At 47.6% G+C, this 15,746-nt stretch overlaps 1 protein-coding gene across 1 annotated transcript in view; it reads right to left on the bottom strand.

Moving 5' to 3' along the window:
* Positions 1-5,177: 5,177 nt before the first annotated feature.
* SEPTIN12 (septin 12) overlaps positions 5,178-15,746 on the bottom strand; it is a 41,663-nt gene continuing 31,094 nt past the window's right edge. The window contains exons 6-10 of the mRNA XM_033166856.1: positions 13,709-13,826; positions 12,207-12,302; positions 10,875-10,971; positions 7,623-7,674; positions 5,178-6,779 (exon numbers count right to left, since the gene is read on the bottom strand). Of these exons, the coding sequence (XP_033022747.1) occupies positions 6,629-6,779; positions 7,623-7,674; positions 10,875-10,971; positions 12,207-12,302; positions 13,709-13,826 (514 nt within the window). The 3' untranslated portion in view covers positions 5,178-6,628. The remainder of the gene's footprint in view (positions 6,780-7,622; positions 7,675-10,874; positions 10,972-12,206; positions 12,303-13,708; positions 13,827-15,746) is intronic.

The following is a 15,746-nucleotide window of genomic DNA, read 5'->3' as shown; positions in this document are numbered from 1 at the left end:
TGCAGTCTCACGGTACAAGATCAACTTCTTGTTCCCCATATATTGCTCCACTGATAAGATAGGTTTCAATTTGCAACAGCCACGAGTCATGGCAAAGTGTGTAAAAAGTACAAACATGCTACAAATGCAGCTAAGCAGTACAATTAAAAAAATATGAGACCATTTAAAATGTAGAGAGCACCACCAGGACCTTTATTTTAATGGCAGTTGCTAAAATCTTTGTAGTCTTTGGTGCCACCAGCTTCCCTTGCTCCACTGCAGCTTTGTGAATGAGACCCTTTGCACTTTGGCTGGGTCTGCGAGCCAAGGTAGGAAGAGCACACATTACACAAAGGTCTCCCTTACCAGTATAGCTCAGTCCAAAGGTGTGTTGTTTTTTGCAAGGCCTTTGGAAGGAAAACTAAGAGCCTTTGGACAAATCAAAGCTGGGAGGGAATCCAGCACCTGGGATGGTCCAGACTGCCCCAAAGACTCCTTTGTTCTCAGAGCAAATGGGGTGACTTGTAATTGCCAGATACCCGGTATGGCAAAACAAAGGCACCAGTTTACTCTCCATGATTCAAAACACACCCTGAAATTGCAAAAAACAAAAACAAAATGAAAACATTAATAATAATGAAGGCAAAATAAAAAATAAAAAAAATCCTTCCAGTAGCACCTTAGAGACCAACTAAGTTTGTTCTTGGTATGAGCTTTCGTGTGCATGCACACTTCTTCAGATAATTAAGGGAAACTGTTCTTGGGTCCTCTCTACAACTTTTTTTAACAACAAAAACAATAGTAGCAGAGCAGGCTATTCACTTAAATATTGCACTATGAATATAAAAGGCACACGTTAATTAGTATGTGCGTTTTAATGGCCAACTTATGATTTGCTTGAGGAAGTGCTGATTTGAAAATATTGCAAAGGGGTCAGTTTCTTTAACAATGTTAGTTTAAATGTGCATGCATTAGCTTATTCCTCATTTATTCTGCCTCTGGAAGCCCTGATCAAACTTGTCTCCACCTCCATTTGGAGAGACAGAGAGAGAGAGAAAGAAAAGAGCACACAGGCTGTGCCAACATGTTCTCATACTTCTATCTGGTCATAAAGCAGGGATGGTGAAATCTGTGGCTCTCCAGACATTGTGGGACCACTGCTCTCATTATCCCTAACCATTGGTCATGCTGGCTGGGGCTGACGGGAACTGGAGGGCCACAGGTTCCCCATTCCAGCCATAAAAGTGAGAGGCTGCCTGGAAAGGAAATAAGGTTTGCATGGTGCTGAAGTTGCACTATGGAACAACTCTTCAGTGTGTGCAATATACACAGCCCTGGTCTGTGAACTTAAGAACACAATTAGAATCCTGCTGGATGGATGGATCAGGCCAAAGGCCCATCTAGTCCCATATCCCATTCCCACAGTGGCCAACTAGCTGCCCCAATGGGAAGCCCACGGGCAAGAAGAATGCAAAAACTCTCCCCATTGATGATCCCCAGCAAGTGGCATCTGGAGACAATCTGTTCTCCCTCCTCTGTCAAACACAGCCATTGTGGGTAGCAGCCATTGATAAGCCGATAAGGCTTTGACTAACTGTGCCATGATAGATGTGCTTTGAGGCACCTGCAAAGTGTAAGGTGCCCGATTTCTTACCGCCAGAATAGTGGACACAAGTTTGCATAACATCTGCATAGATACGAGATTTTAAAGTCAGTTACTATAATTTATATATAAATTATATATCACCTCCTGGCAAATAGAAGGGGAAGAAATGGAAGCAGTGAGAGATTTCACTTTCTTGGGTTCCATGATCACTGCAGATAGTGACAGCAGTCACGAAATTAGAAGACGCCTGCTTCTTGGGAGAAAAGCAATGACAAACCTAGACAGCATCTTAAAAAGCAAAGACATCACCTTGCCGACAAAGGTCCGTATAGTTAAAGCTATGGTTTTCCCAGTAGTAATGTACGGAAGTGAGAGCTGGACCATAAAGAAGGCTGATCGCCGAAGAATTGATGCTTTTGAATTATGGTGCTGGAGGAGACTCTTGAGAGTCCCATGGACTGCAAGAAGATCAAACCTATCCATTCTTAAAGAAATCAGCCCTGAGTGCTCACTAGAAGGACAGATCCTGAAGTTGAGGCTCCAGTACTTTGGCCACCTCATGAGAAGAGAAGACTCCCTAGAAAAGACCCTGATGTTGGGAAAGATGGAGGACACAAGGAGAAGGGGACGACAGAGGATGAGATGGTTGGACAGTGTTCTCGAAGCTACTAACATGAGTTTGGCCAAACTACGAGAGGCAGTGAAGGATAGGCGTGCCTGGTGTGCTCTGGTCCATGGGGTCACGAAGAGTCGGACACGACTGAACGACTGAACAACAACAACAACAGCTTGATCAAAATTATTTATTATTTCATAACAGGTAGATAGTTAAGAGCTTAGGCGGCTTCAGCATTAGGCGCCTGGCACCCCCCAGAATTCGATGCCCGGATGCCCCGTACCCCTTACACCCCCGGGTAAAGATGGCCCTGCTGCCAAATATTCCCCGATTTCAGTATTTGTTTCAAAAGCAGCATGTTTGACGTAGTCGTAGAAATGGAGGGCTGTGTGGGGTTATTTTTTTCTGTTTCCCACTGTGCCGTTATACCTCTGATTACAGATTATTGTTGACACCATCTTCCTTCATGGCTGCCCTCATTTGCCCTCTCTTCTTTTAACTTCCAAGTTGGCTGTGGGACCCACTCTGTGGATTTGTTTTTGAAAGTTTAAGAAAGACCTAATCTCATAGCTCAACTATTGTTTGTAGCGACACATTTCATTGGTTTCAACAGCGAAGTACACTTCTGAGCGATTGTGACCCCCCCCTTTAACCCCCCTCCCCATGCCATGAGAAGTGTGATGGGCAATGCCACTGAGAACAGGCACTTGCGGGAGAGTTGCTGTCAATGCTTTTCCTCTGGAGAAGGCGAGGTGTAGCAGTTAAGGTGCAAAGCTTGACATGGAGAGACCAAGGTTCAAATCCTCAATTGGCTGTGAAGCAATCAGTGGGCAATCATTAACTACCTTGCAAGGTTGTTGTGAAGAGGAGACCACACATGGTACCCTGAGCAAATTTCTTACTATGCAAATAATGTGTTTTTAAAATGTTTGTGCTTTTGATTGAAAAAAAAGGGACCTCATTTTATAGACACGTCTCCCTTCCAGGAGGTCTTGGAAATGTGTCCATTTTCTTCCTGTTGATCTCTCTCTTTTTGGCCCAGATCCAGCAAAATCATAAATCCAACGCTTAGCTGCAGCTCAGAGAGGAATCCCAGCTGCTTTGCCTCCATGGATGCATCTGTGGATACAGTTTCTAGCCATAACAACTCAGGCTGTCCCCCAACCCCACCCCTTTCTCTGTGCTGACCTCCCCCCTCTCCACCCGTTGTAGAAAAACAAAATGAAAACATTTGCACAAAGCATGATGTAATCTTTTAGGTTATGTATTGAGCAAGATCCTTGAAGTCACTGGCAGGTCTTTGGATGTCTCCCAGATGCTGTGGACATCCAAGGGATCCGTCCATGGAATGAAGGAAGTCAGTGCAGGCCAAAAGCCCGGGGCCAAAGGAGGTATGTGGGTGGAAATTTGTGAGGGTTTCAACATGGGACTGCCTCACTCACCAAGAAAGAAGTTCCACAGAGTGGAGGATTTGGCTGATGAATAGAAACTCTTGAATCTGAGGCTGTTGAACAGAAAATCCCAGAGGTTTGTATCACCCCACCAGGACCTGTCAGACCAGAGTCCGGACCCTCACAGGCACCCTTCTCTGAGCAACCAGACCCTTCCCAATGTACACAACCAGTGCAGGCAGTGCAGCAGAAGGAATGCTGTGGAACAGAGGAATGCCCATCTTCAGGTCAGAGGCTCTGATGTCATGGACCAGGGGGTGGAACCTGCAGGCTGGAGGCGGAGGCTTAAAGCAGGCATAGGCAAACTCGGCCCTCCAGATGTTTTGAGACTACAACTCCCACCATCCCTAGCTAACAGGACCAGTGGTCAGGGATGATGGGAGTTGTAGTCCCAAAAACGTCTGGAGGGCTGAGTTTGCCTATGCCTGGCTTAAAGGGTCTCAGTTGACTCTCAATCATTGTCAGAGCAAGTGGCTCACTCAGAGCTGTCTGTGGTCCTTCAGCATTACTGTATTGTGTTGATAGCAGTACAGTAGACCTCTCTTTCATTGCCTAACAACCTGGTACCTGGCAGTGATTGGGATGTCTAAGAAACCAACAAAACTAGAAGGTTCAGCATGCCATATTGATTCACAATGGCATGCAACAGAGATGGGAACCTACTCCTCATGAACCATAAGGAAAAAATTACTTTTCCCACCACTATCACCAGAGAACAACAGGAGAGGGAGACAATGCTGTCCAGTCGTTGCCTACTCAGCCTCCCCCACTCAACTCCCTGTGGTGGATCAGAAGCTAGGGATAGGCAAGTATGTCCACTGAGGTTTCTCTCTGTTTCACCTTCTTCCAGTCTTAAGTCCAATTCTCCCCATTTGCACATCAATTTCCAACTTTATTTAACATCCTCATGAAAGTTCATCAGTATTTTGTGCAAATTTCTCCTAACACACCCCTTTGCACAAATTTGACTACTCTGAACATTTTGGCAAAGCAAGGTGCCCCAATATAATGCATTTTTAAAATGTTTTCCTCCCCCAGAAATATATGCATCCGTATGCATTTTAGTATACAATATGCACTTTTGTGCACAGTACTTGGTTGTTGAACTGCATTGCAAAATTTGGAGAAGCGTCAGTTCTGAGGGATGGCTGTGTCCTGAAAGTGTGAATTAAATGGGTTTGCCTTTAAATGCAAACTGAATCCAATTTCTTCCCTCACCTACCCCTCCTCTCTACCCCCCACAAGCCCCCTCAGCATAACTTCCTTCCAGTACATGAGGGGAAAAGAACACACCTGAGAACCTGTAGAAGCATCTGGGCCACTGCTACAATTTTGCTGTGGCAGCAAAAACTGTTTGAAGCTTAAACCCATTCAGCAGGTACCCAGAGAATCATAGAATTGTAGAGTTGGAAGGGACCGTGAGGGTCCTCTAGGGGAACCCCCTGCAATGCAGGAATATTTTGCCCAATATGGGGCTCAAACCCACGACCCTGAGTTTAACCATCTCATGCTCTACCAACTGAGCTACTCAATATCACCTGGCTTTCTTTCTTAAGTGGGCAGGAGGCACAGGGGCCTGTAGTGGACAGCAGCAGCAATTGGGGTGGGGGAACAGCCTTGTGAGGCGGCCAATAGTAAAAAGTGTGTGCATGATCTGCCATCTCTCCTGCTGCCCTGCTTGAACCAAACATCTTATACTGGTTCGCTGAAAGGCAAGCCCTGAGCCGAGAGAGGTCCCCAGCTTCACCCTCGAGAAGGACTCAAAGCAACCAGGCAAAACAAAACCAAAGAACCCAACAACCTTCTACAGTTGCTCTTTAATGGATTAACTGGAGAAGCACAATCTGCCCAAGAGTATAAAAGTAGGAGGATGAAAACGTGAGCCTGGGCAGGCTGACCTCCTTCCAGGAGATGGCGCTGTTCTCCTGTACTGCTCCTGCATCAACAAGGGACCAGCTGGAAAATTGTCTTCTCTCAATTCCCAACCCCAGACTCTCCTCTGGGGCAAGAGATATGAAGAGGGAGTTTTGCTCCCATCAGCACAGATGCTTTTAGTCAGTTATTGGCCTCCTGGCTTGATGCAGGAGCCTTCAAATGATGCCCCCTCCCTGGTTCTTACAAACTGAGGGTGGTCCAAAGAGCCAGTCTGAAGTCCTGCAGGAACACTGGGAGGTGGAAACTTCTCCAGAAGATTCTCTTTGCTTTCGCATGTGGGCTATTACCGTTGCTAGAACCCCAGCCTGGGAGGGTCTGAAATGGGGCTCCTTCTTTGCGCCCAGGGATGGCGGGCTTAACCTTTCATGCATGACAGGCCCTTCAAAAGCTCTCTGCTACCTGCCTTCCCCCCTCCCCTCTGCCAACCAACGAATACGAAGGAGAACTGTCCTGGTATTGGCAGCACATTGGGAGATAAAAATGTCATAGAAGAAACACACATGGGTGTGGTGTCATTGAAGGGTTAAGGAAAGAAATTGGCCGGCTCTGCAAGGGCCCGTTGGGACAAGCGGGTTGCCTGAAAAAGCAGTGGAGTCTGGAAGGTGGTGGTGGGGGGACAGACTCAAAAGGCGGCAAGGAGGTCTCCCCGGGGCCACATGCACTGCTTGGCTCAGAAGCAGAGGCTGGGCCAAGGCAGAGGACGGTGTCCCCATGTGAGATGCCAAGGGTGGAGAGGGGGAAGGTGGGTCGCTGGGCTCTCTTGCCCTCCCAGTGTCCTTCTGCTCTGAGGTGTGAGGCTGAGCAGGAGGCAGACGGAAAGGAAGGGGCAAGAAGGCGCCCGGCAGCGAGGCTGAGATTTCACAGTCAAGAGCTGCTTCTTATGCTTGGAGGAGATGGGGGCTCAGGAACTCTGCTCCAGCTGTTCCCGGAAGAGGGGGGGTTCAGGGGGGAGGGAGAGGGGAATCAGTCCACTGAAGCTATTGGTGGAGGGTGTCTGTTGAGGCTGGAGAGGAGGAAGAGGGGCCAGGCTGTCCCCGCAGCTCAAAGCTGGCTCTCCAACTCTCCGTTGAGGCAGCTCAGGGCCAGCTGCTTGCCGCCCGTGGCCAGGAGGTTGTTCTCGTTGAGGCGCTGGGCACGGTACTGCTCATAATGCACACTGTGGGTGATGTCCTTGAGATCCTGCAGGTGGGATCTGGCAAGAGAGAGAGGAAAAGAGGCAGGAGAAGTTGGAGCCACCAGGCAGGTCAAAGTTTCCAATGACCCTTCCCTCCTGGCCAGATACGATGGATGGAGAGGGTGCTTCTTCTTCTTCTTCTTCTTCCTCCTCCTCCTCCCCCATCTGTCAGACCCCCACCCTCTGTCCTCACCCCACAAAGAAGGTCTACAATGGTCACATTCCTGGTCCAGGCTCCTGGAGAGCCCTTAGAAAACAAGGTCATCTTGGTTGACCCCACCTATGCCCATTCAACCCCTTTGATCTGCAGAGCTGATCTTTTGGTGCAGCAACACCTGTACCTTTGGAATTCCCTGCCCATTGGTATTAGCCAGGTACCTTTGCTGTCCTGCTTTTGGCAGCTGCTAAAAACTGTTGTTGTTGTTGAAGGAAGCATACCAAGGCATAAACACTTTGACCTGTGTATTAATAGGCCATGTTGTTTTATGACACAGTCAAACCTCGGTTGTCGAATGTAATCCATTCCAGGAGACTGTTCCGAAACATTCAACAACCAAGGATCAAAGGGCAGCCAGCAAAGTCAATGGAGAGAAAAAAAAAATTCCCCGGAAGTTGTTTGGCTTCTGAAAAACGTTCAAAAACCAGAGCATTTACTTCCAGGGTTTCGGTGCTCGGGAGCCGAAACGTTCCAAAACAGAGCCATTTGGGAACTGAGGTTTGACTGTATAAATATTTAAAAACGCTGGTTTTATTTACATATTTCATTCCCCACTGCCCTGTCAGACAATCATACTCAAAAGCTTCAACAGGGAGCCCTTCAAAGTAAAAAGAGTAGCAAGGCTTCCGACTCCCACAACTCACCTGATGAGGAGGTCCCGCAGCAGAGGAAACTCACAGTGGGCCGGGTTTTCCACTGAAAGGAAAGCGCAGGTGACAGCTGAACATTTTCAGTGACCGCAAGGCAGATGTATCAGAAGGGGACAAGGATGGACTGAGCCAGGTGTCTCTGTTGCTCGCCCCACCCAAAGCTTGAAAGAGCAGTTCCATGCCATCTCAGAGCAGACTTCCCTAACCTGGGGGCTCCAGATGTTTGTGGCCTACAACTCCCATCATTCCCAGCCAGCACGTCCATTTTGGAGAACAACTCCCATGAGACCCAAATAGCATGGGCTGATGGGAGTTGTAGTCCAAGACAGCTGGGTTGAGGAAGGCTGCCTTGTAGGAACATGAGCTAAGAAGAGCCCTGCTGGATCAGACAAAGTGTCTCTGTCCCCTGCTTTCAGCATCATCCCAGCTGATTTCAAAGGGTCTAATTGGGAGATCATAATGCTTTGGAAGGTCCAGGCTCCCTAGAGGTATGCCTGCAAGGAGACTGCTGAACACCAGAGGGCAGCAGATTTCTAAATACAAGCCAGTGGAGAGTGTTTGTGGTGGTGTCGAGGGATGGGGAGAGACAGCTGGAAAGTATAAAGGCAGTTCTGGTCAGGAACTTCACTTAGGTAGCCCTTAAGATACCGTACTTCTGCAAGCCACAGCAGAACTGGGCCAGTCCCTGAGCCCTGATCCCCACTAGTCCAAGTGACACACTGGGAAATCAGCAGAGCAAACTCAGATGGCACCACCCAAATGAGGCTGCAGTGTAGAACCCACAAGGCAACTGCAACTTTTACCAAGTTAAAACTAAACTTGGTGAACCAACATCAGAACTCAACCTAGTGAACCGACAACATGTCTGCAACTCAGTGGCAGATGACACGCTGGGATGATCACAGGAACCTATACTGAATTAGACCAATTGGCCTCTCTCTGTCTATACTGTCTACACTGACTGGAAGCATCTTCCCATGGTTTCAGGAAGGGGACATTCCCAGCCCTACTGTACCTAGAGATGCCGGGGATTGAACCTGAGACCTTCTGTCTGCAAGGCAGATGCTCTACCAGTGAGTTACAGCCCTTCCCCAAAATTCTCGCAATCTGTGCAACTCTTCAAAGGAACGAGCCCTCCAAGGCTGCCTTAGAGCAAGACTCCATCTAGCTCAGTATTGTCCTCACTGACTGGCAGTGGCTTTCTGGTATTTCAGACTGAGGGCATTCCTGGCCCTACCTGGATGTGCTGGGAACTGAACCCAACATTTTCTTTGTGCAAGCCAGATGTTCTGTCACTGAGCTGTGGCCTTTCCCCTTGGCTCTCTAGGTAGGGAGATCTCACTCCTTGGGGCCACCAGGTAGGAACGGCAAAGACCCTGGAGAAATTCTGGTGAACTGCTGCCACTCATGGCTCGTCCACACTTCTGTGTGACTCATGCCTAGAAATCACAAATCCAACCACTTTTGCTTTCACCCCACTGCTTCCCCCCAGAAAACCTGCTCTTTAGCGCTAAATCAGAGCAAACATCAATCTGGAGAAAACCCGGCTGACGTTTGCTCCAATTCAGCAATAAAGATTGGCTTCCCAGGGGGAAAACAGGGGGTAAATGCAGGTCTGGGTCAGCCCTTAGTGTTGACAATACTGAACGAGATAGACCGATGGCTTAACTTGGTATTATAAGGGAGTTTCCTATGTCCCTGTGGATTGCAATGCATTCTACATGGGGCTGCCCTTGAAGATGGTTTGGAAAACTTCCACTGGGGCAGAATCTGTCAGCTAGAAGAGTTTTGGGGGTGAGGCATTTGGGTCAGATCACACTGTTGCAAGCCAGTCAACAGGATCTAGCACTATTGCAGGAAGTTCACACAACCCAAGGATTAATTTGGGGCGAGGATTCTGGATGTCCCTGGGAAACAGGGGTGCATCCATGCACGAGAGCACGGCACTCTGACAATACAGGTCAAAGGCAGGAAAAAAGAGGCACCTCCCCCAACTTCCCTTGCTTGATTATTGTTCCCCCCAAAGCACCTCTCCTTCTGCTTTTTGCCTGCATCCTTCCCCCCTCCCCCCAGGTGGGAGTAGCAGGACTATGCTGGCCCATGGATGGGGCAGATTGCTGCTGTCAGTGTGGAATGCACCGTGGGGTGGTGGGGGAGGAGAGTGCAAAGCCAAACTCTGCGCCTAAGACTGGAGAGGAAGCAGAGCAAGACTCCCCAGATGCCTCTCTCTGGGTGAGCAGTTGGCAGGAGGACCCAAGCCGCAGAAGCTGTCTTATACCAAGCCATAGCATTGGGCCGTCCAGCTCAGTATATTACTTACACTGACTGGGAGCAGCTTACACTGACTGGCAGGGTTTTCAGGCAGGGAGTTTCTCTCTCCCTTCCCCAGCCCTACCTGGAGATGCTGAGGATTGCACCTGGGACCTTCTGCAGGTAAAGCAGATGCTTTGGCACTGAGCTATGAACCTTCCTTGAAATAAGTTTCTAGTCCTCATGATCTGGACTAAAGAGCCGATTTAAATAGGAACTGTCAGGGAACTGTCCCAGGCTCAGCGCAGGGTGGTGGAAGGGCCCTCGGGATGCTACAGAGAGCCCCGGCCCCAACCTGGACAGTAGCACTTCCTCTTCCAGCGGAGGCAGCAGCGACGTCTCTAGTGGGGAGGGGCAGGCCGCCTGGGGGCTGAAGAGCTGAGGCTATGGGGATGTTGGAGAGGCTCTGCACTCCCCTCGCTCAGAGGGCGAGCAGGGGGGCATGCCATTCCCGTCTCCCCGAATGCGTAGAGGGGTGAAACGCAAAGAGGGGAGGCGGGGATTCCGTATACCGAAACTCTTTTGTTGGGGTCAGAACCGGAAGGGGCCATTCCCAGATTCTGCCGTCGGTTGATACAGACATGAACTTTTAGCTCTGCACTGTACATAGTATGCACAATAAAACCACCAAAGGAAAGGTCGGAGTCTTGCCTGTTTACTCATGAGCAACTACCTACGGACCTTACAGGAACATAGGAAGCTGCCCTTATCCTAAGCCAGAACATTGGTCCTCCTAGCTCAGTATTGTCTATATACTGACCGGCAGCAGCTCTCCAGAATTTCAGGCAGTGGTCTTTTCCAGCCCTACCTGGAGAGCCTGGGGATTGAACCTGGGACCTTCTGCATGTAAAGCGAGATGCTCTACCACTGAACTACGGTCTTTCCCTCCAACCTGGGCAGGTTCTCCTTCAGGGCTTCCCCAGTCCAGAAGGTTACCTTCAATGATCCCCCACTTCGTCTTGCGGCCCAGGACTTTCTTCCCGTTCACCTGGTGCTCCTTGTCGGCTCCCACCACTGCAAAGGGGATTTTCTCCTGATTAAGAGAATGAGAGGGGCACCAGTCCAGGGAAGAACAAGGGTGTTTCTCCTCCCTCCCTCCCTCCCCCTCTTTCTTGGAAAGCTCTAGTCTTACAGCACTTGAAGTGAAAAGTGTCTCGATGCTGTTAAAGGAGCAGAACACCATCTTCCCAGCCTTGTTACCAAACATCTGGTACTTGCAGACTGTGGATGGTGCCGATAATGGGTTAGGTCCATTATCTTTGAGGTTGTTTGTTTTTAAATAAAACAATATGTAATATTGTGAAATGAAATAAATAAAAATAAAAAAATTAGCACAACATGGCTAGCACCATCACCATGCCTAAACACTAGTTTATTTTTTTTAAGAACACAAAAATTCAGCTGAACTGAAACACACTTCCATTTCCTACTGGAATCCTCAAAAACATTTCTTTTTTAAAAATAATTTCTTTTCTTTTGATTTGCTTTAGGAGGGACACTTCAAAGCCTGGGCCCTCTGGTAGACCTCAAGGCAACCAATGTTTCCCTCCTTCTGTTTATTGAACTGCCTTTATCCCGGATGAGACCCGGCCAATCAGGGATTGCGTCGTTGATAGGGAGTGTGTCAAAATGCCACACAGTCCGTTATGTTTTGCTATCGGATAACGTTACTGAGAGGAAACTAAATGTATCTGAGAGTGAGGGCCCTGCTCCCTAGACTTGGCCTATGGACAATCCCAGTCAATCAGGGATCACATAGCAAAAGGAAGTAGGCCCCAATGCTATATAGCCAATCAGATTTGGCTATGTCTGAAGGCACATAATGCTGATTCAAACAGAGGGTACTGTTTTCCAAAAAGACAAATATTTCCAACACAATATTATCAAAGAAATAAAGTGTGTGTGTGTGTGTGTGTGTGTGTGTGTGTAAAGAGACAAGAGAGAATACAGTTGTACCTTGGTTTCAAACAGCTTAGCCCTCGAATGTTGTGGCTCCTGAATGCCGCAAACCCGGAAGTGACTGTTCCGGTTTGCAAACTATTTTTGGAAGCCACACATCTGATGCGGCTTCTGATTGGCTGCAGGAGCTTCCTGCAGCCAATCAGAAGCCGTGCTTTGGTTTTTTGAACATTCTGGAAGTCGAACGGACTTCCGGAACGGATTCTGTTCGACTTCCAAGGTACGACTGTATTGCCAACAATGTATTAAAGAGAAAAAAGCACAAAACAATTAGTCAATTTCTCCCCTTTCCAGATTGCCACCACTTACCCGTATTTTGTCATTCAAAAGCCTGTCATCGGGGTCGCTATCCAAGTCCTCCTGTGGGTAAACGTGGATTCCGTGGGCCTTCAAGTCATCCTGAATCTGAAAAGAGAAAAGTTTTTGGCTCTGAGAACAGAACTCCCCCCTGCTGACTTGGAAATGTACCTTCTTCATAGCCAGGGCAAGGAAATTATTTGAGCAAAGGAAATTCAAGCCCAGTGTGTGGGTGATACTCATGAGCAGCTTGCAGGGTGCCAGGGTCTCTCTCTCGCTTTCCCCCTTGACTTTGTACCACTTCACCACAAACAGCAGAGTAGCTCCTTCCAGCTTGTACCATGTCAGAGTGCAGGTGCCAAGTGCTACAGACACCTGAGGGTTTCATTCCACCTGCATTTCAAAGCAAACTAACATGTTTTCACATTACCTAGACTGACATGCAAGATCGAAGGCAGCTGTCAGGGACCGTGAGAAGGGCTGCCGACAGTGGACTTGGGTGCCGGTGAAAACATGTTTTGGCCCCCCCCCCCAGCAAGGGTGGACCAGCTAAAAATCTTTACCTTGGATATAAAATCAAAATGTGACCTTGATTTTATGTTATAATAATATGACAATATTCATACTTGCTGAGAATATTACGACCATAACAACTAATGTAAGTGAGATATATATACGCACACGATTGTTGCTGAGCTAAGCATGCGCTTCAAACATTATGCTTGTACTGTATGTGTAACACAACACAACGTGTATCACCACATGGTACAGTATTCACATGGTGTTCTCTCACAAAAGACACACAAATGCGACTGCGCACAGTATGATGAGACTGCAGTGTTGTACCGTCAAAGTGCAGAAGCGAATGCTTAGTCAGAAATGCCGTTATTAGGAATTGGGTATGCGTTGAACATGAAATATATATTTTGTTAAGAATACATGAGTTAAAGTGCGGACTGTGCCTGGAAAGGGCGAGGCAAAAGGTTAAGTGTGGATTAAGTCCAGTTTTGCAGTTCAACTGTCTATAGATCTTTCTAACTAAATAATAAAAAATAACAGTGCAATTCTAATCGTGGGAGCTTCCAGACCATCGCTATTTTGGGGGAAGGATTCATCACATCATAACAAAGTCGGGTTTTGCAATTAGCAGTTGGCTGGGAGGTCTTGTGCAACAAACCCACTTCCTGAAAAGATCAGACTTTGCGCAGTAAGGAGAGCGATGGAAAGCTGTCCTGGGAAGCGTGCAGGATAACATTTGCTTTGACACAACATAGTCTAACCACCCTGCAAACAGATCAGAATGGGAACTCATTAAAAGCCAACGCTCTCTTATCTCCCTACAAGGATGAATGATCAATAAACAGGTGATCTGGAAGCACCCTTGTGTCTACTGAGAAGCAAATCCCATTGGATTCAATGGGGCTTACTTCCCAGGTGTGCAGGGCTAGGATTGCAACCCAGTTTGAAGAAACTTCCCCGCTGCTGCCTCCTGCTGCCACCAATGCTCTTCTCACCCTCCGTTTGAACTCTGCACGTTCCTCTAAGGTCAGAGTGTCGGCCTTGGCGATCACAGGCACAACGTTGGTGATCTTGCTGAGCCGCCTCATGAACTCAAGATCCAAGGGGCGCAACCTGACCGGAGAAATACAGGAAGTCACTTGCAGCAGTGATGTAAAGGGCCAGCTCAAGGCGTTACATTCCAATGCCATATTTACTGCATTTACATCTGATAAAAATGCATTTATTGCATTCATATATATCGATATATTTATTGCATTTATATTGCATTTGAACCGTGATCTCCTCCCAGGTCCTAGTCTGACACACCAACCACCTCACTTCCACTGGCTCATTTTGCAGCTTGGGGTGAAGGGGAATATGCTCCCCCCCCCCAACCAATTCATGCAATGAAAGTAACTAGGCTCAGAACTTGAAAGCTGCTCTGCTGGATCAGGCCAAAGACCCATCTTGTTCAGGGTCCTGTTTTGAGCATCAACGGAGGATCACACTCCTTGCGCCTGAAGAAGTCGGGCTCTGCTCTTTGAAAGCTTACACATAATAACATTCCTCAGTTCTACAATACTTCTTGATGATAATGCCCTATGGAAGTTCCCCCTTAAAAATAAAATAAAATAAATTTATTGCAAGTTTAACCTAACAAAAAAGGGGAAAAAAGAATAAAAAATAACCACCAGCTCACATTAATAATACAATGGCCACCAATAAATCTATCTCAGTTGATATTAGCCATACAAATGTCCCAATGAATATTAAACAAATTTGATGTTGAAATACGCTTAATTGTAGCAGGGGCAGTAAGGTCCTTCAACCCTGCATAATTGATGGTGGGTATTTGTCCTTCTAGGCTTGAAGTATAAGGTCAGATCCTTACCATACAATTACCACACTTTGAGAGCCATTTCTCCCTCCCCCCCGAGAATCCTGGGAACTGTAGTTTGTTGAGGGTGCTGAGAGCTGCAATTCCTCTCCCAGAGCTACAATTTCCAGAGTGGTTTAACCATCAATCCTTCTTCTCAAGGAACTCTAGCTCTGTGAGGGGAATTAAGGTCTTCTTAAGAACGAATCGCCACCTTTAATAAACTAAAGTTCCCAGGATTCTCTGGGGGAAGCCAGAGTGGTATGATACTGCTTTAAATACATTATGCGGATGGAGCAATGTCTCTTGGCTGCCAGAAGGGCTCAGAAGGTTCCCATCTGCTTGTGGAAAGATTTATAGGATGCTGGGAGTGTGTTTGTGACATGCTACCTGGTCTTATTACCCAGTCACCCCATTACTCGAGGAAGCTGGAAGTTTCCATCACACTCACAGGGTCTGTTGTGTCATATAATCTGAGTATTTAAGTCTGAAGTTGCTTTGAGTCAGTGAAATCTCCCTGCAGCCAAAGAGAGATTATTTTGTCCGTTTGTGTGCAAAAGCCCACGTGTTGAGAAACTGGAGATACGTTTTCTGGCAAACAACTAAACAGAGTGGCTGCTACTGATGGGATTTATTAGGAAAGATGCCACTCTCTGCTTCTGAGCTGTGGCTTAATCTGAAGGTGGATAAATCAAGACGGGCTGCATGCTTTTCTTCAATCACGACTAATTGCTAATCAGCGTCCTCTGAACGGATTGCTCTTTCCCGTAAACTCATGTAACTAATTTTAATGGGGAGCCTAGAAGGCTGATCGCCGAAGAATTGATGCTTTTGAATTATGGCGCTGGAGGAGACTCTTGAGAGTCCCATGGACCGCAAGAAGATCAAACCTACCCATTCTAAAAGAAATCAGCCCTGAGTGCTCACTAGAAGGACAGATCCTGAAGTTGAGGCTCCAGTACTTTGGCCACCTCATGAGAAGAGAAGACTCCCTGGAAAAGGACACTGATGTTGGGAAAGATGGAGGGCACAAGGAGAAGGGGACGACAGAGGATGAGATGGTTGGACAGTGTTCTCGAAGCTACTAACATGAGTTTGGCCAAACTGCGAGAGGCAGTGAAGGGATAGGCTGCCTGGTGTGCTCTGGTCCATGGGTCACGAAGAGTCGGACACGA

The sequence above is a fragment of the Lacerta agilis genome, chromosome 13 (genome assembly GCF_009819535.1).
Source record: "Lacerta agilis isolate rLacAgi1 chromosome 13, rLacAgi1.pri, whole genome shotgun sequence".
Taxonomy (NCBI): domain Eukaryota; kingdom Metazoa; phylum Chordata; class Lepidosauria; order Squamata; family Lacertidae; genus Lacerta; species Lacerta agilis.
Note: the sequence above shows the minus strand (reverse complement) of the source record. Positions and strands in the feature narration are given on the sequence as shown.